At 56.4% G+C, this 25,864-nt stretch overlaps 1 protein-coding gene across 3 annotated transcripts in view; it reads right to left on the minus strand.

Moving 5' to 3' along the window:
• Nucleotides 1-22,320, minus strand: part of TTC7B (tetratricopeptide repeat domain 7B) — a 215,390-nt gene extending 193,070 nt beyond the window's left edge. Inside the window, exons 1-2 of one of the 3 annotated variants that reach the window (XM_053928133.2) lie at nt 22,060-22,320; nt 1,250-1,404 (exon numbers count right to left, since the gene is read on the minus strand). In XM_053928133.2, coding sequence (XP_053784108.1) covers nt 1,250-1,404; nt 22,060-22,180 — 276 coding nt within the window. In that variant the 5' untranslated portion in view covers nt 22,181-22,320. The remainder of the gene's footprint in view (nt 1-1,249; nt 1,405-22,059) is intronic. The other 2 variants (XM_053928134.2, XM_053928135.2) reach the window with 2 other exon arrangements.
• Nucleotides 22,321-25,864: the final 3,544 nt, after the last annotated feature.

Here is a 25,864-nt window from a genome sequence, read left to right on the forward strand (position 1 = left end):
TACTTTACGGACAAAACCTATAAGCGCCTGTCTCACAAAGAAAGCTTCCTAGTGGGTCCTGCCCACTGCGCGGGGAGTGTATCCCAAATTACCCGAGGAGAGAGGCTGTCTCAACGGGTGCAAAAACCAGGGCTCGCTTTCTTTCCAGGGGCGAGCTGTTCTCCCTGAGTCATTCCATCGTGTTAAGGTGACTGGCCCTGGGTCCCCTCCCCAGAGGCTGCCAGCTCCAACTGTCCTCTGACAGCTTCCCCAGGCCACACCCCCCAGCCTCAGACTCCTGGCTGCCTCTACCCCCACTCCTAGCAGGGACAGAAGAGGCAGCCCAGGCATCTATATAAGGAAACAGATTTATCACCCTCTCCCAGACCTTCTCCTCGGAACCTAAGCCACACAAGGCTAGAAGTTTCAGCTCACAGAAGCACGTGTCCTGTAACCCAGAGCTGCAACAGGGTAGACAGCACACAGGGAAGCAGGCAGAGTACGGCCAAGCAGCTGTCTCGGCCACCATGGTCCCCACTTCCAGGCATGTCCTGAAGGCGGCAGAGACCAAAGGCAGTGCTGGAGAGGATGCGGGCGGGGAGGGGGCAGGGCAGGGGGAGGTGAGATGGAAGGAGACCCACAGGAAGCAAGCAAGAAGAGACTGCAGAGGGAGACCCAACGCTGCGTGTAAGCAGGGCAGCTGTGCAGAAGGGCGGCGGGGTCTCCCGTGCAGGAGGACTGGGGTCGTCGCCCAGGCAGAGGAAGTCCCTGTCCTGGTTCCCCTCCCACACCAAGGCACAGGTCTGCCGTCACCGGTGGGACACCCCACACTGCTCTGGGCCACAGGGGCCTGGGACATTCGCGGACCACAGGTTTTCGGGAGGAAATGGTGCAGTAAGCGGCACCCCACATCACCCCCTCTTTCCTGTATTGGGACAAGGTGTCAGGCTGAGCTCTGGGTCACGCATGACCTATGCTTATGCCAAGTACCCGGGGAGGATTAGTGCCATTTTTCAAAATAAGATGTCACTGAAGGCTCTCAACAGGGAGACTCTACTGGGCCGGAAGCCCCCACAACGTGTTCAGCCAGCCTGAGGGTTGATACACAGATCACACAAGGAGCTGGCCTGAGTCCAAGAAGACAAGCGTGGCAGTGAGATGCTCTCCGAACACCACCCAGGTGTCCCTGGGCGTCGTCCGCAACCATGAAGCTCAGGCGAGGGGGGGCCAGCAAGTCCCCTCGGGCCCTTCACCCCAGGGCCCACGGTACCTTGAGGTTCCCTCGGTCCAGAGCGGCAGTCAGGTGCTTGCGGACCTCAGTCAGCTGGGGCCTGGGGCCTCGGGGGCTGGCGCCCTGCCGCAGGGGGTGCTCCTTCAGGTACTGCTCCAGCTTCGACTCCCCGAGGAGCAGTTCTGCCATGTCATCTACAAAGAGCAAAGTGAGAAGGTAACTGGGGGCAAGGGCTGGTCTGCGTGCTGGGACCCACCCCCTTGCTGCACGCCCCAGCAAGGCCCTTCTGGAACATCATAACCTCCGATGGGGTCCAGTGGGCACCATCTCACGGTGCGGTCGTTGATCAGGAAAGAATGTTCCAGAAGGAAGTACTCAAACAAGTGGTGGCCCAAGCACTGTCATCCTCTGTCACATAATTACTGAATCTAGAGATCTAGAGAGATGGATACATAGAAATACGGAGAGAGCCGTATGTAGTTCAGTAGAAAAAACACGAAGTTGCCTTGTGGTTTACTCAGTACGATCTTCACGAAACACACACAAAACCCAGGACTATGTCTTTTCCCAGGGTGGTGCAGGGGAACCCCCTCGCCCTTCTGCGCTCCGTGACCTTCGACATGGATGTGAGCCAGCAGGATGTCTCGTACAGTTAGATTCTTAAAATGCCAATTGTCTCAAAATGCCCTGAATGCAGGCGGTCTGGTTGTGCCTGAAGGTCAAAGCCGTGCAGACGCTGGCATTGGGAGTGACGGGTGGAGCCTTTGTCCCTGAGAGCACAGCACCTGCGGCCATGACTGTGTGGACGCCTGCGTTGGCTTGTCAACAGAACGAAAGGCTCCCTCCAGCAGCAGCTCTTTGGAATCCACACACCCAGGCTGCTCCAGGCAAACCCAAACAATTCATACGCCAGCCTGAGCACAACCTACTTCTTCTGTGACGGCACAGAACACGATTGCACTGAACTGTAAGAGCAGCTTTAAAAGGTCCGGAGGGGTGCGCCTCAAACCCACATTAGCAGTTCCCATTGCAACGCAGGAGGAAGAACCTCAGCTGGGGTTCGTTGCCAGGGAGGATCTTCTGTCCTGGGGGAAACAACAACAGGTATGTCTATCATTTCTGCAATCTAAAGTTAACTGAGATTCAGGGGTGGGGGCAGGTCCACCAGAGGCCCAGAGCTGGAACGAGAGCCTTTCCAAGTCCCCTGGTCAGCAACCCGAAGCCGCTGGAAGTATACTCAATAGTTCTTCGCAGTGCCTTTGTCTGTGTACTGGGAGGCCAAAAATAGTCCTGTAGATTTGTCTTTTAGATGGTCCTGGGTGATGCTGAACACCACCAAAACTGGGCAGAGTTGAGTTGCTGAACTCAAGAACTCTTTAGCTGTCCAAGAAGAAAAAGCAAATTGCCGGGAACATCAGGCAGGACCCAGAGCAGAGTCGGCCACCAGGAGACAAGAAAGCCCTGTCTGCAGAGGACACGGGGACATGAAGTGCGGCCTGGGTGGACTGGACCCAGCAACACCAGTCAGGCTCGAAGGCAGTAAGCAGCCTCCTCCTGGAAGAACTGTGATCTAGCTAAGAAAGAAGTCTCGGGCTCAAGGGTGGAGGGTGTGTAGGCAAAGGCCTGCTGGTGAGTGGCAGGGCATTCGCATACCCAGGAACACTAAATGCTCCCAAGCGTTACTGCTATGGACAGAATCTGACTGTTACAAACCAATACAATGCAAAAACAATAATGTATCAAAGACTGGGAGGAGCCTTTGAGGGCCATGTCCTCATCTTTCAAAACCCTGTAATATGGGTTTAAAGAAAAAGAAACACACATGACACCAATACTTTTACAGGTTGAGAACAGAGGTAGAACAGAGGCTCGAAGGAACAACCAGTGTGTGTTTGTTTCCAAGTCCCACGAGCATGCACGCCGCGTCTGGCACAGACTCGGTGCTCAGTAAATGGGGAGGTAGATAGAAGTCAGCCTGAGGCATTTGGGCCGTATCCTCCAGGGTTAGGCCTGGCCCCACCTGTGGCAGAATCTGCCAGTTGTTCTGAATACTCATGCTCCCCTCCTTCCTGTAGTAGCAGAAGCCCCAAGTTTTATCAGCGCACACAGCTGCCCAGGTAAAGACCATACTTCCCAGGCTCCCTGGGAGCTAAGTGCTGCACATGACTAAGTTACAGCCCACGGCTGTGAGCAGGCGTGTTACACACAGCTTCTGGGCCGTGCCCTCGGAGGGAATGTGCTTGCACTCCAGGGCCTCCCCACCCCACCCACTAGCTGGAACGCAGCGTGCTGGGGGACAATGGCACATCCGTCCCAGACCACGAGATGGAGGCCATCAACTGAGTATGGCAGAGCGGCCGACCTGAGAAGCCTAGGCCTCCCACACTCAGGAGCTGCCACCACGCCCTGGACTGCTGCTGCTAATCAATTATTGCCCAAGAGAGAAACATTAACTTCTCCCTTGTTTTTGTCCAAGTCACTGTTATTCCGACCTTTGTTACAGTGGCCAAACTGGTATCCTAACTAGATCTCCCAAACACGAAACAGGCTCCAAGCTGGGAACCACCAGCTGAGAACACCTTCCCAACACCCATCCTCTCGTTCAGGGGTTTCTCAGCAGACTCCACACACCCCAGCTAGCGGCCGTGGCAGATAGAGCCCCGACTCCTCACCTCTCCTGTTTTGTTGCTTTTACATCCAGGCTGGCAAACAGGTCTATTTCTACAAAGGGCGGCATAGTTAAAGGAGTGTAAAATCCACCACCATTGTATTATGTGGGATTTACATCCTTTTAGTATTTATTTTTTTAAATCCTCCCTGAGGGCATGTTTTTTATTGATTTTAGAGAAAGAGAAAGTGAGAGAGAAACATTGATGCGAGAGAAAAACATTGATTGGTTGCCTCTCGTACATGCTCCAATCAGGGATTGAACCTGCAACCTAGGTATGTGCCCTGACTAGGATTCGAACCTGCAAACTTTTGGTGTACAGGACGATGCTCCAACCAACTGACCCACCTGGCCAGGGTGGGATTTACACCCTGTTAGCTAAATGACCTCGTGACCCTGGGGCAATGCACCAGAGTCTGGCTGCCCAAGTGTGGAGGGAGCCAAGCGCTGTCAGAACAACTGGGAGGGCCCTGGAAAAGGCTCAGCTGGGAGGAAGAGGCTTCCCTCTCAATCAGGAGACACAGTCCCTTTCCTCATGGAGGGTCAAGTCCTCCAGCACCAACAAACGTGTGGGCTCTAATGATAGCACATGCAGTCCTAGATGGGTACAGGGGTAGGCATTCCGGGAGGAAGGAACAGAATATGCAAAGGCTTGGCACAGCCTGGTGGTTTGGGGGAACTCGTAAGGGGTTTGTTAGAGCTGGACCACAAGGGCAGGGAGGGGAAGGGGGATGGTGGTGGGAGTTCCCTGCCAGATGGGCAAGGACCAGCTCCTCGTTTCTGGAAGGAGCCTCACACTCCGAGCCAAGAGCTTACAACCTAATTTAAAATTCAGCATGGGGTCTACAAAATCATTTCTGAAGTTTTTAAAGAAATTTCCAGGCTGCAATTAATCTCTCCAGCAAACTGTGTTTTCTTTGCTCTCCTTCAAAAAGGTGCATTCCCTGCCATGCACCCCCCCACCCCGCAGGGCAGAGATCTCAAACCATCAAGGAGCTCACGCCAGAGCAATTTTGCAGGCCTCTGCAGTCGTGACCCCGAAGGCGGCTCGGGGGCCCGCCCAACACTCCACGGCCCCAGCGGCACCTGTCCAGGATCCCACGGGCTCCCGTGCAGAATCCACCAGAAACAAAGGAAAAAGATGTTACCTCACCAGCTGTTCTTGCCCGACAGTGCACCTGGCTACCTGCTGGGACAGTGAGACACGAGGGGAAAAGACACCTCGGGCACACAAGAAAATTAATTTCAGGCGGATGAAAGAGTTAAATATAAAATAACTCTTGGCTTCTAGCCATGACAGACCAAATTTAACCTCCCACCGGAAACAACCACAAAACCATGGCGTGACATATTTCTAAATAAAAACAATTTTCAAGACATCGGACAACAGAGGAAAGCCATCCCTGAGAACTGGGTAAGAAACGAGGTCAGCCCCAGGATGGCCTTGGGAGTTTCTGCTGCCCCGGGGCGACGGGGGACGCTCCCATAGGAAGTCTGCCTTAGGAAAGACCAAGATCTCAGTCTTCGCTCCTTGCCTGCTCACACTCACCGGGCACAGAGCAGAGCGCAGCTGGGCGTTCCACCGCTGCTGCGGGCACAGCAGCAGGACAGCCAGCAGGGCCGGGATGCACCTTCCAGAATGGAGAAGCCCAGCGGGCCAATGTGGGAGAGAGAGCTCTGGCCTCAGGCAGACCTAGGCTTGAATCTCAGCAACTTGGCTTACTAGCTGTGTTGCACTGGGAGTTATCTAACCTCTCTGAGCTTCGGTTTCCTCACCCAGCTACCAGAAGATTAGAGATAATACCTGTAATGCACACAGTACAGAGCAGGCCTGAATAAAGGTTGGTTACTATTACTATTATTTCCATTCATTTGGGACTATTTCCCAGAGTGGTTGTGTGGGACCTAGTGGGGCCAGAAAGCACCACCAGACCTGATCCCCGCACTCAGGAGGCCTGCAATCCCGTGGGAGGGTGCGAACGCAGCACGGCACTCACGACCGCCACCCCCAGCTCCTGCTAACTGCTCCCCCAACTGCTGTGCACGCGCTGAGCAGCCTCCGCCAGCCCCTTAGTCATCCAAACACCACCAGGGAGGTGACACTATTGTCTCCATCTCACAGGCAGGGAACCAGGCACGAGAGGCGAGAGGTGCAGCGGCATGTCCAAGGTCACGGAGCCTGTCTGTCCTGAGCTGGGCTTTGAGCCCATGCCGTCTCCCTGTGCTGTCTCCTCTGCCTGCCAGGCACACACCCTCGAGAGAAGGAGCCCGTTTCCCTCCCAACCAGCTGTGTGACCCTGGCCAAGCAGCTTCACCTTCCTGCTGCAGGGCCAGACAGGCAGTTCCCAATCCCTTTCCTGCCCCCACTGCTGGGATTCCCGGCTCGGGGGTGTGCAGGGCTGCGTTCACCTACCCTACGAACATTCTGGGGGGTTTAAGTGAGGCTGCAGAAACCAGGTCCCCAGTGACTTGGAGCAAGATAAAGCCTGAGAACGGGTGGAAACCACTCCTGAGGATAGCGTGGGACTGAGCACCCCAGCAGGGGCCCCTGGTCTCCGGGTTCATCTCCAGACAGACAGGCCCCAATCCCGTGAGCCTGGTGGCTGGCATGCCTCAAGCCCAGGAGGCCTCGGCGGCCTGATCCCCAGGGAAGGATGGGTTGTGGCCTTTGTTACTTCAGGTGACTGCCCCTCCATCACAGCCCCTCCGTCACTGCCTCTCCCTTGCAGGATAAGCAGCTGACACAGAGATTTAATCAGGTAAGGGAGAAAAAACTAGCATTTCTACTCTATTCCAGAAAGTACTTGATATCAATACAAAGAAGAAAAAAAAAAACCTCAACAACTCAGTTTGCATGTCAAAAAAGAGGCATTTGGTTCTGCTCACACAGTCCCTGCGGGGGCTGCAGCCCAAGAGGAAAAACACAAACCCCATTCCAGCAGGAGCCGGTTCTTCCGTCCGCTTTGTTACCCGGCAGACACGGCCGGGTTCTCCACTTCTTAGTCTCCCTAGGGCCTCGGGGAGCTCCAGCCACCCTCCCCAACCCCTGGTCATTTGGCTTCTTATAAGTCACAGGTAACTTAATGTTTGGTACCGGTCATTCCCGTGCCCAGCAAAGTGCTGGCTGGAAAACAGGCCCCGTCGGACGGTGCTGGCCGGAGCACGAATTGGTATGACTGGCCGCGGAGGGCAGCTTAGAGGCACCTGAGAAACAATTATGTGCCTGCACCATCTGACCCAGAAATTCCAGTTTTAGCAACTCGCCCCGTAGACTCACGCACTCCTGAGCACGAAGGGTACAGCAGGGATGTTTACTGCACACAGCCGGTCTGCTGTGAGCAGAGGGCAGAAGTAACGGGGGCCTGTTACATGGACCACGGGGCAGCCCACGGTGGGACACAAATGTGCAAAGGGGAGCAAAGGGGACAGGTCGAAACACAAGTCCATGCGGCCAGACTGCACTAATGGCCCCAGGCCTGCAGCCTCCCTGACTCCACAGGTTCTGTGGCTCTCGCACTGGCCCTGGACGTGGTCACAGGACTTGCTCCGATCTGCAGGACAGTACAGGTGTGCCGCACTTGGTGCCTGGGAAAGGGCTCACCCGCATCTGCTTCCCTCGGGCTTCCCTGAGGATACCACGAGAACACGCTCGGGCTGGCCTGGGACGAGGAGGCTGCAGGGCCAGGTAAGACGTCCAGCCAAGGGCAGCCATGTCATCAAGGTGACCCACAGCTGGCTGCGGACGCACAGGTGGGCCCTGACAAGCCCAGAACCGTGAGAAATAGTAAAACGTGGCTGCGTTAAGGCACTAAGTTTTGGGTGGTTTATTGCAGAGCAGACGATAGCATCTTCAAAGAGAGACACAAACTAGGGTGTGTGGTATATCGTCACTGTGTGTAAAAACCAAAGCCAACAGCAAACTGCCATATGCACGTACCGATCGATACAGAGCGTATTTCTAGAAGGCCCCCGGAAAGTCCTCAGGGTGGCTGTTTCTGTGGAAGGGGACCCGAGGATACGGAGGTGATGCAGGAAGGCTGCTCTTCCCACTATCTGCCCTGTTGTATGTCTGAGCGTGACTGCCACGAACATTCATCACTACACAGAACTTCCAGGAAGTCCAAAAGGAGAGTGACGGCCGGTCCCAGCGTGCTCTGAGCCTGCAGCAGCCGGTCCGGTCGCCCGCACAGGGGTTCACGTGGTCCGTCACCTCAGAACCCAGTGACGCAGTCGTAAGTCTGTGGTTCCTACCGCCAGCCTATCTCTGGCTGTCCCTGGGCCACCAGCCTCTCCTGACACACCCCCCAGGCCCTCTGCGTCCTTCCCAGGCCGCTGGCCATCTGTCTCACCTGAGGGCGCCTGCCTGGGCATGCTATACCTCCTTCCCTTCTCCTGCCAAAAGCCCAGGCATCACCTGAGCTGCATTTCAGGGCCACCTGGGAGAAGCTTCCCCCAGCTCTCCTGGCCTGAGCGAACCTCACAGCACTCTGCACACTCACGGGTCAGCCAGCATTCCCTCTGCACCTGCGTGCACCAGGGACCTCGAGCAGCAAGCGAGGCCGGGCAGGTCTCTGCTGCATGGAGCTGACGTCCCCAGACAAGTGCGACAAAGAGACAAACCAGGAAAGGGCTGGACGGTGGTCAGAGGTGTGCAGGGAACTGAACCTTGACAGGGAGGGCTGGGCGGCTGCCTGAGACAAGGGGCGGTCTGATCAGGGAGGGTCTCCAAGGGGGCCTAGGCGATGGGAGTGAGCGAACAGCGGAGGAAGAGCCTCGTCAGGCGCACAGAGGGCCCTGGGGCGGGAGCCAGCTGGGGGGCTCCGGGACCAGCAAGGAGGCCGGGGTGACTGGAGTGGAGGGAGTTCATCATGGCGGGTGCGGCCAGAGAGGCGGGCACGGGCAGACCGCAGCGTTCTTGCCAACTGTGGTAAAGAGTGTGGCGTGCATTCTAAGTGCAGCTGGAAGTGTTGCAGGGGTGGGGGGGGCATAAGCAGGGGGACAAAATGCACCGATTTAGGTGTTAAAAAGCTCCCTGTCTTCTGTGTGAGGAAGGAACTGGGGCTGGACAGGGCGGGGGCAAGAGCAGAAGTGGTTAGAAGGTCATCTGGTGAGAGGTGACAGACACTCAGCAATGGGGTGAGAGTTCAGAAATGGTGGATAAAGGGAGAAAAGGACCTAGCGAGGGCAGTTTGGAGGTAAAATAAACAAGAATCACTAATGGGCTGGATTGGAGGGGTAGTAAACAGAATTAGCAACCCCCCCTCCACACACACACACACACACACACACACACACACATACCACCAAAGATGTCTACGTCCCAACTGCGGGAACCTACAAGAATGTCACCTTGCGTGGCAAGAGGGACTTTGCAGCTATAATGGAGTTCAGGATCTTGAGATGGGAGGGTTATCTGGTGGGCACTTTGGTCCCTAGAGGAGGGAAGCAGGAGGGTCAGAATCGGAGGAGATGTGGCGAAGGACGCAGGGGCCGTCACAGAGAGACTGGGGGAAGTGAAACTGCTGGCTTCTAAGAGGGAGGAGGGGCCGTGAACATGGTCAGGCACAGGGGTGACCGACCTGCAGCCCACGGCCCACATTCGGCCCAGGATGGCTGTGAGTGCAGCCCAACACAAAATTGTACATTTACTTAAAACACAAAGAGATTTGTTTGTGATTACATGTTGCAATGCATTTAATGTGTGGCCCAAGACAACTCTTCTTCTTCCAGGGTGGCGTGGAGATGCCCAAAGGCTGGACCCCCCTGAGAGGCTGGAAAAGGCCAAGACCCAGAGCCTGCAGGAGGAACACAGCTGTGCTGATACCCGACTTCAGGCCAGTGAGACCGTTTCCCACTCTGACCTCCAGAACGTAGGAGAACAAACTTGCATTGTCTTAAACCAGTAAATCTGTGACGAGCCACTGGGAAACTGATGCACTAGGGATGAGGAAAGGAGAGGCTGAAGGTGAATTAGGTGTTCGGTTGCACAACGGAGTAAGCAGTGGTACCATTTGGCCGTTTGCTGAGGTGAGGAGGAGTGAAACCAGGAGCTCTGTTTTGACCGACTTAAATGGCATTCGATGTCCACACCAGAAACCAAGTCCGCGGATGGGGGTCTGGGTCAAAGCTGGAGCAGACCGAGTGGGAAGGCCCGAGGAGAGAAAACCAGGCCCGAGTCCATTATAGAAACTGAGAATAAAAAGTCTCCAGAAAGAGAAACAGGTCAAGTGGGTTAAAAGCAACGGGAGTATCAAGGAAGAGAAGAGAACAGACATTAGATTTGGCAACACGGAGGCAACGCCGGAGGGTGACCTTGGCATCAGAAGTCTCTGGGGTGTGCAAGGGATGCAAGCCCAGCTAGCACGGCTGGGGACCTGGCAATTCTGCAAGAGGCTTTGCTGAAAAGGAGCGGAGAGATGGGGCGGTAAACAGCGAAGCGAGGTTACTGAACGTTTCTAACGGGAAAGGCTAGGGCCTCTGCGTCTCCTGAAGGGAGGGGTCCAGGAACGAGACAGAGGCAGAGACTCGACCCAGGAGAGAGAAGAGGCGGCTGTGGCAGCAATGTCCTGAAAAGGCAAAAAGGGGGGGGGGGGGGGCAGATGCTGAGCAAAGGTGAAGGGGCTGCTGCCCTTGGAAAGGAACTGAAACTCCAGGCAGTGACAGGAGGAAAGCGGTAGACTCGGCGGTCGGAAACAAGCGGGTTTCCTCATTGTTTCTATTTCCTCTGTAAGGAGTGAGGCAAGGTCCTGAGCAAGGGTAAGAGGAGGGCATCCAGCGGGGGTAAGAGGCCTCAGGAGGGAAAAGAACGTCTGAAGAGGACGTTTTGGAAAGTGGGGTACAAACATACTGGGAGAGTGGCAGAGCCTTGGAGGTCATGGGGCACCGGGTGCAAGTGGCCGGCGAGGCTGAGGGCTCCTCCAGAGCTTACAGCTGCTGGGCTGCCCAGGCCGGGGGCAGAGCTGGGTTTGGCCGGGGTATAGGCACTGACACGCAGGAGGATGGAGAAGAGAGGGGCACATACCTCAACTAGAAATAGCGACCTGTTGTCCCCACACCTGCTTTAAAATGTAAGTCGTATCATGTCACCCTCCCCTAAAAACCCTCCAACAGCTCCCATCTCCCTCAAAGTGAAAACCAGAATCCTTGCAACCTATCACCCTGGCTCTCCGACCTCCCCCCCTCGCGCTCAGGGTCCTGCTCCACCTTGGCGGCTCAGCACGCAGCAGCTGTTCCCTACAGATTTCTGGAATGAATCAACAGGTACGTCTCCCCTTCATGGACAGGGCCCAACCAAGCACCTTAGCCTTGGCAGACTCGGCATCTCCCTGGGGTGCCTGATGCGTAGTGGGGCCTTGACTGTTGACCGAGACCTGGGCCTTGGCATTTCTACCTCCGGGCCCCATGGTTCCCCCTCCACTGTCTTTGTTTCGACTGTGACCCAGTTCAGAGGGCCTGGCCTAGCTATTTGGAAGCCCTGACTGAAAGGCACAGATGACAAAAGTCAAAGATTGAAGAGCTCAAAACAAGTTGGCAGAAATGGTATTTTGAGAAAACCTTGGTAGTTGGAGTCCATGCTTCATGCCAACACCTCCTCCCCACGTCTGCACACAATGCAGAAGCTGGAAGGCTGGGACAGGAGGGTAGAGTGTGGGAACAGAGACAGTAAATCTGCTGTGTACACACACACACACACACACACACACTTCCCCTAGAGAGTCCGAGCTTGAGAAAAGAAAAGGTAATGCAAAAGTCATTAGCTTGCAGTGGGTTTGGCCCGTCCCCAGAGCTCAGAAGCACAGGAAGTGACTCTAACAGGTCAGGGGGCATGTTATCAGGCTGGCCCACAAGGCTTGGAAATGGCTCTTTCCGGAAGTCAGCTCCACGCAGACAAGTTACGCGTGCACCCTCAGTGTCAATAAGCACCTCTTGAAAGTTCAAAGCCCCCATCCAGCCCCTGCCCTCAAGAGGAATGGTCTGAGGGGACAGGTACCACCGGGCCCTGGCACGGCAGTGTGGAAAGACCCCTGGGGACACTCAGCAGGGCGTCAGAGGTCTGGGCCGGGCCTGAGGAACTCCTCCAAGTGAGACTGCAGGCAGAAGGGAGACTGGACACAGTTGGTGTGTCTGTGGTGGGGCAGGGGCAGGGGCAGGGGCGGCTACTGCAGCGAGCGGGCAGCTCGGGATGGCCTGGGAGAGCTACTTGCCCAGGCCTCCAGGCCCAGGCCTCCGTGCAGAGCTGACTCCCTCGGCCTGGTGGGCCAGGGAAAGAAAAGCAGCACTTGCTGCAGGTCCCTGGGCATGGCCGCCCTGCCAGCATGCCCTCCCCGGCCAGGCAGTGACCCTGCAGGGCCAGGTCCTCAAGGGAGCCAGGGTTCATGGCACAGGGCTGAGCCAGCCACATGCGAGCAGAGAGGACAAGGAGGGGCAGCGGAGGGACCCGGAACCCTGCCCTGGGAAGGCCGCTCCGCAAGTGTCCACCCTACAGTTGCACAAGCAACAGGGTGAGGTCACCGGCACTCAGTCAGCGGAGAGAGCAATCTGTCAGCCGGAATCCACCCAGAGCCCTGGCAGGGGTCACTGCCGGACGCCACCAAGACTCTGAGATTCGGGACCAGCCCTGGGGAGCACGTCCTCCCATGGTCCTCCACAGCCCTTGTCCCTCTGTCACTCCAGCCCTGACCACGTGTGGGCCTAGACTCTGCATACTAGACTCAAGTGCAGATGGTCTTAGTGATCTCGGCCTTCCTGGGCCTCAGGCCAGGGGCTGGCCCACAGTAGGTGCTCAGTAGGTGTTTGATGAGTGAATGAATCCAACTCAGCTCCTCAAGGGCACAGGCCAAGTTGTACACTTAACAATTACTTGAGTGCCTACTGTGTGCAAAACATGTTATTGCTGCCTAAGACTTAGCAACGTGTTCTCATTCACCTTTGTGTCCCCACTACACACTGCTGCACCCCCACATCCTACCCCGGTTCACTGAAGCGCTGCGCGAATGACACAGAGGAGGCCTGGGGAGTCTGTCAGACCTAGCTGTGCCTTTACTAGTTCTGTGACTCAGCTGAGACCCTGTCATCTGCTTCAGGCCTCTGTCACGGGCTGTACAGCAAGATCCCCACCCCCACCCTGCAGCACCTCTTCGCTGGCATTGTTCTGAGCGAGATCCTGCCCGCTTCCTCTGCTCCTGTAAAGGGCTGAGTGTCGCGACCCTCCTTCCACACACAGTACTCCTGATTCAGTTGGGCCGCTTCTGGTGATAATGCTGCTGCCAGAAACTGCATTATCTCATTCACTCCCCAAAACCACCTTTGAGACAGAGGGTGAGGCCCAGAGAAGATAAGTGACTTATTTACCCAAGGCCGGATGGAACCAAACCCAGGTCTCACCAGGAGGCAAAGCCCACTGCCTTCTCCCGCCTTCCCCTCTGCTAAAATGCCCCCCTCCACCTGACAGGGCTGAGGGTCCCCGGGAAGTGGGACTTCCAGTGTGAAAACCAGGTACTCTCAGGTTAACTAGGATGTGTGAGGCACCCTAAGCCACGCTCTGCCCAACATCCCCCGGGCTCTCTGCCGGGCCTTACCCATTGCCACGTAAGCCCACGCTGCCTCAGCCCCCTTGCAGCCTTGTGAGTGATGCTGACATTGTTCTCCTCTGGCTGTAGGGTGACACTCTGTCCCACCCCTCCGACGACAGTGGCCCAAGTCTGGTTCTGGAATCCCTTGCGCCACAGCCACTTGGGTGCTAGTTAACAATCATGCTTCCTGAACCTATCCCGCCAAGACCTCCTGAAACAGAAGCGGGGCCCCAGCCTGGGAAGCTGAGGTGCTAACCAGCCCCCGGGTGGCTCAGCTGCTCAGGGGTTGAGCAGCTGCCCCGAGCTGTAAGCTTCCCGTGGCAGGTGATCTGCTCGCTCTGTTTCTTCTGGTGCAGAGCCCCTTCCAGGAGGTGCTCATTAAATGCTAAGGGTTGAGGCTGAGGGCAGGGGCTTCCAGAACTGCCAGAGCACACCAGTCACCTGAGGCTCTTGATTTAAAAATGCAGATTTCCAGCCCCCATCTGGGACCCAGGGAGCCACCACTCTGGAGGGGAGGTCTGGGGGGCCACAATGTCCAGGCTCCCTGAGGCCTGTGCAACCCAAAGCTCGTCCATGGGCCAGCGGCATCGGCTTCACCGCCCCGCACCTGCTGTGTCTGGCAGTGGGGCAATCTGGGTTCTTACAAGCCACCTTCCTAATTCTGGGGTCGAGGCAGTTCAGAAAAAGATGGGTGAGACAGAAAGAGCTAGAATCTGGCTCCATGAACATCTCCAAGCCTCAGTCCACATATGCCCTGCGTGGGCATTCTGAGCCCAACCCTATCCTCAGGCAGTCGCTGTGATGGCGGACTGGGATCCATGTACAAGTTCATGCCCAGGACCCAGCACACAACAGAGACTCAGAAATGCTGTTCCTTCTCCTTCCCTCCTGGCACCGCTGTAACACCCATGCAGTCGGAACACGAAGGAGCCGGAGGAGCAAGTGATGCGCACAAGGGCCCTCAGAGGAGAAGCGACTGGGGATTCAGACTCCAGGTATGGCAGGCCTCTGGAAGGACCAGAACACATCTGTTCTGCCTGGTTCTGGCGCCTCCCCCACTGCCACACTTGATGAGCAGGGACAGACAAACCTGGAGGGCGGCAGGAGCTGTTGCCACACCATTAGGTTTCCTGTGGCGTGTGGCTTCTCTTCAGACTTTATGCGGCACCAATCTAATGCAGCTGCCAGCATTGCTCGAGCTGGTCCTGGCAGCTGATGGGGGTGGTTCTGAGAGGTCTCAGAAAAACCTGTCCCTCCTTCTGGCTTCTCGGATGGGAAACACTGGCTTTCACACAAGTCAAAGGCCTGCAACCCTCCAGCCTCTGCCAACCATGAGGTCACCCAGAGGGGCAGGAATCCACCCACGTGAGGTCAGTGTGAGTCAGGAGCAAGGGCCATCCCTGCTGGAGTGCCCGGCGCAAAGCTGGCCGGCAGCGGGGCTGCTCTCAAGTACAGAAGTGTGCCAGTTAGAATGACCTCAGCAGGGAGTAATGGCCAAACACCCGACTCAACGTGCCTTCAACAAGAAGGCACTTATTCTCTCTCATAACAGCAAGTCCAGGGAAGGTGAGCAATGCAACAAGGGGCCATGTTCTTCTTGTCTCTGTGCTCCACTCTCTGTGGCTCGGCCTCACCCCAGGGCCAGGAGCCCTCAAGATGGCTACAGCTCCAGGCCTCAAAAACCAGGACAATCTCCAGGGGAAAAAGACAGACCATTCTCCTTCCCCCTTAACCATGTATATGTCATTCTTAAGCCTGAGGAAATCTTTCCCAGAAGCCCCCGCTACAGCAAATGTCCTTGATGTCTCATTGGCTACAACTAAGTCACATGCTCATGCTTCAAACAATCACAGGCAAGGGGGTGGATCCACTGGGGCTAGGGCCCAAGTGCAGTGAAGCATATGGCCCCTGGTACCTGGTACATGGCAGGGCTGAGAGATGAACAAACTCAGAGCACAGTCGGAAGGAGGAAGACGATGGAGGTGGAGAATGCTGGACTGACAACCAGGGTGCCTCCGGCTGGCCGGAACTCACTGGATGCCTGCAGCCCCAAAGGTAAACACCAGCCCCTGCAGGATGCCACTTCTCTGTGATGGTGTGCTCACCTGTACTTGGGCCCTCTCCCCATTTTGCAAGGCCCTCCGCCTTACTTCCTCAGGCCTGTTCCAACTGCTCCCAGGCCCCGCCTCTGGAAGTCTGTGTGCCAGTTCAACATGGCCCGCCAAGAAGGGGCCATGAGCCCATGGGCTTCTGAAAGCAGAACCATGCCCCGTGGCCGGTAGAGGCTGACCACCTTAGTAAGGAGACAGGGCATGGGCCCAGGTAGGTGGTGTGGGGGAAGGGAAACGGCCCTGACCTGGGAAATGGGAGAGGACACCCACCTCCAGGAGACGCAGGAGGGCTGCCCTGTGCAGGCAGCAGCCTGCTAAGCACACTCAAATGGATTTTTGTGGTTTCGTTCTTCATTTGGTCCTTACTGCCACCCTACATGTTGGGCACTAACTATCATCACAGGTTCAGAATCCGTTATCCATAATTTCCAAAATCCAGAATTCTCTAAACACCAAAAGCTGGTTTGTGCTGCTGTTAACTTCCTGGACAGCAAAACCTCACTGAACCAACACCATGCTATTCATAGGCTATTTATCCCTTTTGCAGTGACTGTTCACACGTATTGATGCAGAAACACCGGCGTGTTGGATTATGAAGCGCTGCCCTGACCCCCCCGCGAAGGACACATACCATCCAGCATACGTACCATAGTCTGAAGATCTCTGCATTCTGAAACATATCTGGCCCTAAGGGTTTCAGAAATGGGGTTTGGACGTGTGTCCCCACGGCACAAACGGGGTTTCTCAGGGTGAAGTCACTCTGGTTAGGAGACCGCAGCACCACACCGCGAGCTGAACAACTGAACCCCAGGCCAGGGCCCTGATCCACTCCGTCCGCTCCTGCCCCTCGCTGGCCCTCGCCGGCCGGCAGCTTTACGGAGACACCTCTGTCTCCGAGCCTGTTTTCTCCTCTGTCAACGGGGAGGCTGGACTAGGTCGGTGGGTTTCAAGTGTGTCTTTTAAGCATATTAGTCGTCCCTTCAAGGGGGACTTCACGGAAAAGTGTCGCTGCTCCAGTGAGTGAGGCCTGCCCCTCCAGCCACTGGGACCCACATGTCCCCAGAGGGGTTCCTTGACAGCACAGTTTGAAAACTGCCACGCAGAGGGACCCCTCCGGTCCCAGACGGGTCTAACAATGTATGGCTGTCTTTCTTGAGGCAAACAGCCTTTTCTGTGAAGGAAGGACAGCGGGGAAGGATCTGAACCAGACCTTGACAGACGGGTAGGCTTCTGACCTTCCCATAGGCCTCCAGGGCCAAACGGCATGAGTGCAGGTAGACAGACAACACACAAGGTGAGTGGGAGGCAGTCCCAGCAGCCAGGGCGCAGGAGGCCGGCTGGGAAGGTTGGCTGGTCAGGGGAATGAATGACAGAAATCCTCCTCCCTCCCCAGCCAGCGCCTGAAATTCCTCCAAACAGGAGGCTGGGGGACAGTCAGCAGTCCTGGCCCCACTTGTGCAGCCACAGGCCACGGTCCTTCCGTCCTGACTACAGTGACCACGAGCTCCAATGCCCAGTTGAGAGCCACCCATGTTTTACTGTCGAATTAGTGAGTGTTCTGGATCCAAAAGTCAGGACATGTGGCCTACCACACAAGTAAGTCCTTCAGAGGACAACAGGACAGAGTATTTGAACGCAGGATGGCCGCCCTGGGAGGGTCAGGATGGAGGGCCACTGAGGTCCAGGTGTCCTTCCCTCCTGTGGAGGGCAGTTTGACTCCCAGGAGACTGCGGTACCCTGGGAGTGTCCAAAGATGTCATTCTAAACAACAATGCCACCTTCTCACCCCAGAGCAGACTCTCAGCTAAACCTCAGCCTTGTTTCCAAAGGAAAACCTGGGGCTGGCCCACCATTAACTCCCGCCCCTTTGGAGCCCAGCCCGCCTCCAGAAGGGAAGCCACAGGGCTGCAGGCAACAGCACCCCCGGGAATATCAGCCACGGGCAAATGCAAGAACCTCACTCTCACTCGATGGTCTAAATGCACTTTGTCACCAAACGTTGCCCCAGAAATAATCTTTATTCAGGCACCATTTCCCTACCGACCCATCACCAAGAGGTAATTAAACTGTCTCAAAAAAAAACCCCACCTAATCCGAAGGGAGATGATCCCTCAAAGGAGAAACTATATCTGGGGCCCAAATGTTCTAAGGGAGTTCAATAACTGAGCTTGTGCCTAAGAAGATTAGCAACTGGGGAAGGGAGGGGAGGAGACATTGCTTTAGACAGGGAGTGGCTGTCCTCTGGGGCTGACACAGGCCTCCAAAATGCCTGTTTCTGTCACTGACAGGCGCAAGAGTCCTGACCAGGCACGGGCTCAGGTGTGTCATTTCTAGGTCTCCTCCTCTGTCTTCCCACCCAGGTGGTGTCTGGGATGTGGCTGCCTTGCCCAGAGTTACACGGAGTCAGCTGGAGCATGGACGCCAGCATTTACATGCAGCAAAGTAAGCCTCTATCAGCTCACGGGGTCCTCACAGCCACTCTGTCGTGCCGCAAGGAAAGGCAGGCTCTGAGAGGCTAAGTGCCGGGCTCGAGGCCGCCCGGCCAGCCATAGGTAGAGACCAACTGAGGGACAGGCGCCAGACCACTTGCTCTTCCTCCCACAGCAGGGAACCTCGCCACTGGGAGACATTCTGGGGAGGGAGCGCAGCTGGGACCGCCCTGTGCCCATGACTTCCCTGGGGACCTTGCTAAGGTGTGGAGTCTGGCCCAGGAGGTCTGGGGTGGGGCCTGAGAGTCGCCTTCCTCATGTGCTCTCAGGGGATGCCCACGGTGCCAACGCCCAGACCACGTCTCGGGCAACAACAGCCTAGTCTCGAGTGGCGTTTTCTGCCACCCTTACCTTGTGTGATCACTTTCTCACTGGGACTCACGGGGCCCTGGCACATTGTTGCCACATATTTTAGTTTTTTTGAGATGAAGAGACTAAAATGGTGACTATGGTGGGGCATGAGGCAGAAAACAAATATCTGGATTTTCTTCTCAGTTGAGCATTTGCCCTTTTCTTCCTTATCCACCTCTCGGCTAAGCTGTCTGCACCCATTTACTTCAGAGGAGTCAGGCTGGAGCAGCGTGCTCTGGAAGTGCCACTAAGGAGCGCCCTTCACGGAGAGGGACCGCCATGCTCCCTTCCCACAGGAAAGTGATGCTGCTGGGGGCCAGGGGGCGCGGCAAGCAGGAGCCCTGAGAATGCGCCAGTCCTCAGCTCAGAACCCTCCAATGGCTCCCATCTCATTCAGAGAAAAGCCGAAGCCTGAACTGTGACCCACGAGGCCCCACGTGGTCTGGCCTGGGCAGCCCTTTGCCCTTGAAGTCCCCTTCTCCTGACCTTAGGTGTCATCTCAGATGCAGCCTTCCCAGTGGAGCCATCCCCAGCCACCTTTGTGAGACTAGTTGGCCCTGTGCCCCCACTGCCCCTCTCCAAAGCACTCTCCCGCCGTCCCCTTTATCCTTCCAATAGCCCTTCCCCCATCCGCCATCCTGTCCATTTTAGTTAACAAGTTCACTTCTGTCTCCCTGTCCCTTCTCCACTGGAACGTGGGCTTCATAAGGGCAGGGGTGTTTGCTATTTTTGTCTATTTTTTCAGTGACACATGCCCTGTACCTAAAACAGAGGGTAGCACATAGCAAGTGCTCAATATTGTGAAATGGATGAATGAATGGCCTGCCTACCGCGGTGTCGGGCTCTGTGGCTAGCCCTGGGACTCATTAGCTCCTCTGAACTTCATAACAAGCCCTGCAAAGTTAGTCTTTCAATCCCCATTCTAAGATGAGGAAACTGAGGCTCAGAGTGGTTAAGGGACTTGGCCAAGGACAGAGCGACGAAGTGGCCGGTCTGGGTCTCATGCACCAGTCTGGCTGGTTTCAGAGAATGCTCTTTTCTGCCAGTGGCTGCCTTCAAGGCAACAACTGTCTTAGTATGACAAACACGACATTAACTCACTTTCCTTATTGTAAGCAGCAAATGCTTTAGCTTAAGAATTGTGCCAAATCTCCCCCTGGCCAGCAGGGCTCAGTGGGTTGGGTGCTGTCCCACAAAGCAAAAGGTCACAGATTTGATTCCCGGTCAGGGCACACACCTGGGTTGCGGGCCTGGTCCCCAGTTGGGGTGCATACAAGGGGCAACTGATTGATGTTTCCCTCCCTCTCTTCCCTTCTAAGTAAATAAAATCTTAAAAAGTGTTTACAAATCTGCCCAGAACTTGAGGTCTAGTATATCCAGGGGGGGCTCATGCCCCCAAAGCCAGGAGGAAGTTCCACCACCAACCACTTGGTTCAAGGGAGCCCCTATCAGCCAAAGGAAGGGAAGGACCCTCCTTCAATCATTTCTCTGAACCCCAAAAGAGAGCCACAATAATTTCGGTTTTGTTTCCATTTTTCCTTTGGGTTTTTTTGTTGTTGTTGTTTTTTTCAGTCTTCCTAAGCAATCTCTTCAACCTTTTGAAGTCTGGGTAACCTGGGTAACCTTCCATCACCATTGGCTGCTGCTCACCATGTGGATTCTGGGGCAGGAATCTATCTCTTATGAGTTTCCCCAAACTAGCCTTACACACAGATCCAGGGACCACAGTGACCCACACACTCACTGCCCCCCAAGACCCATTAATGACTGTGGCTTAGAACACAGGGACAAGACCCTGGGAAGGGAGCCAAGTCTAGGGGGGCCGTGAAGGCAAGAGGTGCCCATGGCACTGAAAGCCCATCTGCCCCACATTCCACTGTGCTCTGGGCTGCCCTTCTTCCACTGCCCATCCTTCCGATTGTACAAACCCACCTGTTTTCTTTAAACACTCACCACCTGATGCTGCCCTGTTTACTGATTTCCATATTTGCTTACTGTCGGTCTCCTCAGAGGAGGGGAAGCAGGGCAGGAGCTGGTCAGCGCTGCTCACCGAGGTCTGTGCCTGGCACAGGTGGGCACGCCAACACGGGTTGGATGAATGAGTGAATAAAGCAGGAAAAGTGGGTCTGAAGGAGAAACCAGGGGGCTCACAAGTGAACCCATTTAACCCTAACTTCAGCCCAGCCCCGAAGGTATTATATGCCCATATAGCTGGGCAGCGACAACGTAAACCCAACTCCAAGAAGAAATGAGAAAATGCTGCAGGTAAGGAGAGGAGAGGCAGGAGGACAAGCTAGTGAGCCTTCCAGGGAGGGAAGGTCAACCTGCCCTGGGCCCAAATGCCTTTGCCTCACATGCGTTTCCACGCTGAGCCCAGGTAGGTCTGTGCTTCCTCCATGCCCCTGGCACGACCATGGCACCCGCGGTCGCCCAGGACGAGCCTGCCCCAAGTGTGAGAGGTAGCACGGTTGCGAGTATGCAAAACCAAGTTCTTATTTCAAGGCACAATTAACATAAAAGGCCCAAATATAAACCAGTCTTAAAGAGGACATGTGACATCCCTCACTATTTCTGGGCAGTCTGAGGTGAGAAGGTTGAAAATAGTGTGCGGATGTCCTTCCTCAGCGCAGTGTCATTCATTCATTCGTTCTTTCATTCATTCGTTCCGCCGTGTGCTCACCCAGCCTCAGGAAGCCTGAGATGAACCAAGACAAAACCTCTGCCCTCTCTCCAGCCCACTGGTGCCCGAGGTTCTGGCGGGCACTGAAGGACAAGCAAATATCAACAATACTCGCTTCCAAAGCAAATAAGGCCACGTGGAGCTGAATTCTGAAATGGGAGTTTTGGATGCAATTTAGATTCGAGTGGGTACAAGAACCAATTCAGCCAATGGGGTCATGGGCTAACTCCAGGCCCAGGTTCCCACTCAGTGCTTCCCTGAGACCCCCCACGCAACCCCACTTCCCACCATTCTTCAACCACATTCCCACCTTTCTCTACAATATTCTCCGTCTGGACTCCTCTGAGTCTGCTTCCCCTATAATCCTAAACTTGACCTCCCTAGGCCCGCCGCTTGGACACCCTACTCCCTGGACCCCAGGACACACATCTCAACCCACCTCCCACCACCACCCCACACACGCGAAGCCTGCGCTTCCCACCTGGGGCCCCTTGAACACCATATGTTTACAAACCCTACTTCCCAGGGGTCTCTCTATTCAACACCCCTATAAATACATCCTGACTCCCGGGGTACACCATACACACACCCTGGAATCCCCCACACACTCACACCCATGTCCTCAGGGAACAGCCTTCCCCAGCACCTCCAACTTCTTAGAACCCCAAGGCCGGCCCCTGACGCCCTGGGACCCAGGCATAGTTGGCGACTCCTCGAGACCCCCTGCACCAGACTCCACAGAAGCTCGACTCTGGGGCGCCAGGGACAAGCCCTCGCCCGCCGGACGCCCCGCCGCGCGACCCCCAAGGACCCCGGGCTCCCCAGGCCCTGGCCCAGCGCACATCCGCGCCCCGTCGCCCTCGCGGCCCAGCTGCGCCCCCGCCGGCGCCCCGCGCCTCGCCGCGCCTCGGGGTCCCGGCCCACCCCGCAGAGGCCGCGGCGCCCCCCGCAGCCCCGGCCGGCGCGCCCCGCGCGTACCGTTGGCGATGAGCTTGGCGGACAGCTGCTTGACGAGCTCGGGGATCCGCTCCCACTGGCACTCGGAGCGGCAGCGCTCGATCTCAGTCTCCAGCCGCGAGCCCGCCTTCTTAGTCGCCATCGCGGCCTGGCCCGGCCCGGCCTGCCCGCCCGCAGGCCCTGCAGCCGCGCCGCCGTCGCCCGGGCGCCCCCTCACCGCCGCCCGCCGCCGCCGCGGGCTCGGGCTCCGGCTCCCGGCTCCGCGGCGTAACGGGAGCGCCGGCTGGGAAGGGGCGGGGAGGCGGGCGGCGGCGGGCGGCGGCGGGGCCCCGGGCGGCGCGTGGAGCGGCCCCTGCCGGCCAGGGCCGGAGCGGCAGCGCGGGCGGGGGTCGGGGCCGGAGGAGGGGACCTAGCCGGGGGCGTGAGGAGCTGCGAGTTGCAAGGGAGATCAGGGAGGGTGAGATTGAGGTAGGCCAGTTAGCGGGGTTGGAGGGGGCTGGGGTCGAACCCGAGGTGGAAGGTGTGGGGGCCCCCGGGGATGGTGGAGGGAGGGAGGAAAGGTCGGGGCAGTGGGCTAGGGGATCAGGGTAGGATTGGGTCAGGCCAGAGAGGGAGAGAACTGGGTCGGAGGAAGGAAGAGACTGGGAGTGGGAGTGGGGCGGACCCCAGGGCCTGGAAAAGGCAGCGACCCGGGAGAAGGTCACCGCACAGGACGGGCTAGTGGCTTGGGGCCTGGTATGAGGCGGGTGTGAGGGGCAGGCCTGCCTGAGCTTGTCCTGACATCTCAGGTTTCCAGTAGCTCCCTCTGGGCCTGGGTTGGCTGGTGCCCTTCAGTGGGCCCCTGCTGTGCCCCTGGCAGCGTTGACTGCCACACAGCTCCAGGTGTGCTGAGAGTCTTCCATCTCAGGCAGACGCAGCTCCTGCCCGGGAGGGGCTCCGTAAATGTCTGTTGAGTTGAACTGAGGGAGGCAAAGACTGCTCCAGCTCAGAGGCCAGCTCCATGGCCCTCTGAGAAGAATGCAAAGTCACCAGTGGGGTTTCCTTGTCTTGGCCCTGCAGACAGAGCTGGGGGCAGGTGTCCCAGCTGCACATTCTCTCAAGTTCTCGGTAACCATGTTGTAATCACCTACTACATGCCAGGCACTGTTTTAGGGACCAGGGATATAGTGGAGAACTAAGCAGACAAAACCCCTGCCATCATGGAGCTTTGCTCCGTTTGAGGATGGAGCCAATAGCCTGGAACACCAGGTACTAGGAAGCACCAAGTCCCCATCAGCATCACCCCATCTAGGTACATTCCCTCAGCCCCCAGGAGTCCTAACAGACAGGGTGATCTCCTCCCCCCTCTGCAGCCCTGGGGCTGTTCTTGGAAAGAACAGATGTTGTGGACCTGGGTTTACCAATGAAGATGCTGATGTTCAGACCTTGAGAGATGTGAGGAGGGACGACCAGGAGATGCCTCCTGCCATGACCAGCATAACCTCCAAAGGCATCCCCCCAAGGCCAACGAGGTGATGGAGGTTAAGCTGATGGACCTCCGATGCCAATGCCGTGGAATGTTAAAGTTTCAGCAGGGGACCCTAAGGTTCCACCAAAAGGGAGGAGGGAGGTGAGGAGAAGGAACTGGAGAAATGTCACAGACTCTTATACTGTCCTGTTAATTCTAGCACAGAGGCCTGTCCCTCAAGATGTTTTCCTGGAATGTTCTCTCCCCTCTGGTCCAGGAGGGAAACGCCTGCTCATTCTTTGAGATTCAGCCCAAAGGTCACCAGGAAGCCTTGCTCAATGTCTGGCAGAGCCTGTATGATCCCACAGCAGCGGCGATTCCTCTGTGACAACAAACCCTGCCGCATAACAACTCTTGTTTATTCTGCCTCAGTTGCCGTACTGTAGTGCAAGTGATTGGTGGCCATCTCTCCGCCCAGCTAGCCGGTTCGTGCCAGAACAAGGCCTGTGCTTTCAGGAGGGCAGCGTGGAGCTTGGACCCCGCAGGGGCAGGGGCACTGAACCTCTGTGTGCCGTCCATCCCTGCAGCTCACCCGCTGCAATGCCTACCCCATGGAGCCGGTTGAGTATTAAACGAGGAAGCACGGGTAACGCACTGAAATGGTGTTGGTATGCCTTAAGAGTGCAAGAAATGTAAGCTGTCATCCTGGGTTTCTGTGCCCCTTCCACTCAGTGCAGGGCCTGGCACAGCGCAGGAGCATGAATGAGAGAGTGAATGGATGAACGGATGAAGCTGGAGACCTCTAGGAGCTAGAATCAGCCTTCATATATTCCCCTTTAGGGTTTAACACAATAATAAATATATGAACATGACTACATCTGAGGCTTCCCCCTTCGCTGCAGGCCACCACGGAAGTGACCTACACCCACTGAGTACTTTTAGACCATACACTTGAGTGCTGAGGTCGCTGGGAGGTAGGGGCTGAGAGCAAAGACAGACAAACATTGTCAGCCTGACCCAGCAGAGGGAAAGGACCTTCTGAGCCCTCGCTGTGTGGAGCCCGAGAGTGGGGCCTCTCAGTCGCTGGTCCATTCCCACACCTGTGAGGCTTTCATCCCCACCCACTGCCCAGGCTGCTTTGGCAGCTGCCACAACCACCATAGAGACATGATCACATGATCGAATGAGGAGAAAGTCCCCTAGTTGTTTTCCAGGTGAGCTCACCTGCAGGTGGCACTCCAGGGGGTACTCGGGGAGTAGAAAGTCATTTGTGCTAATAATAGTAATTAAGCCAACATCTTTTTTCCGGGCATTGGTATTACAGGTTTGACAAGGATGTGAAAAGTCCCAGCCTGTAATAGTCCAATCCAGCCTTGAGGCCAGGCAGGAAACAAGCTAAGTGAAAGATGACCCCCGGTTACTCTTTGAGAAAAGCTGGCTTGTTGGGGACCTAAGAACCAGACTCCAGCCTCAGAGTGAAGGCCAGTGCCAATGGGGGCACCTCTGGGGTCTGGAGACTGCCCGTCCCTCTTTCCCGAAAGCCTGGGCTCCCTGCACAAATAGAAGAGCAGATGAGGCGAGCAGAGAGGGAGAGGGCTGGAGAGTGACCACTGGCTCCGGGGAAGACCACGAATCTGAGAGAAGGGCCAAGGCCTTTGTGCGTGTCTCCCTCCACCTGGAAGGGTCTTCCCCAGAGAGCCACCAGGTCCTCCCCCCCATTAGGTCTCTGCCCTAAGGAAGGTCTGTCTTCACCAGCTAACCTCTCACTCCCTAACCTTCACTCCCTAACCTCTTACTGTGCTGTGGTTTTCTTCTTGTCACCCATGACTTATGTTTATCACCTTAGTAGTTCCTTCCTCTCTCCCCTCACTAGAATGTAAGCTCCACACAGGCAGGGATTTTTGTGTGGTTTTGTCCCCTGCGGCATCCCAGCCCTGAGAACAGTACCCGGCACGTAGTAGATGCTCGGTAAATATTTGTTGAGTGGGTGAATAAGCAGACAGAGATGGTGGTGCGGCTGGGTGGGACAGGTAGACTCCAGGCCTGAGCATCCCAGCAGACAGGCCCAGAGAGAAGTAGGGGTCAGCTTGCTGAAGCAGATGGGTCAGGCTTGAGGGGCAGACAGAAATCCCGAAGCAGGAAAGGGCAGGGTCGTCCGTGTACTAACAGGACAGCCACTTCTAACCTTTGACACTACCCCCCCACCCCACCCCCATGCCAAGCAGCAGCCCTGTCATCTGGCTGCCTGAGCCACGGAGCCTGGCACGTGTGAGCCGTGAGCAGCTGGCCCTGTGGGCCGGGGCTGCAGCATCCTCGGGGGGCACCTGGAAACCATTCCACAGCTTGCAGGCCTGGGCCTTCAGTAATGACAGGGGCAGT

Source organism: Desmodus rotundus, chromosome 7, assembly GCF_022682495.2.
Source record: "Desmodus rotundus isolate HL8 chromosome 7, HLdesRot8A.1, whole genome shotgun sequence".
Lineage (NCBI taxonomy): Eukaryota > Metazoa > Chordata > Mammalia > Chiroptera > Phyllostomidae > Desmodus > Desmodus rotundus.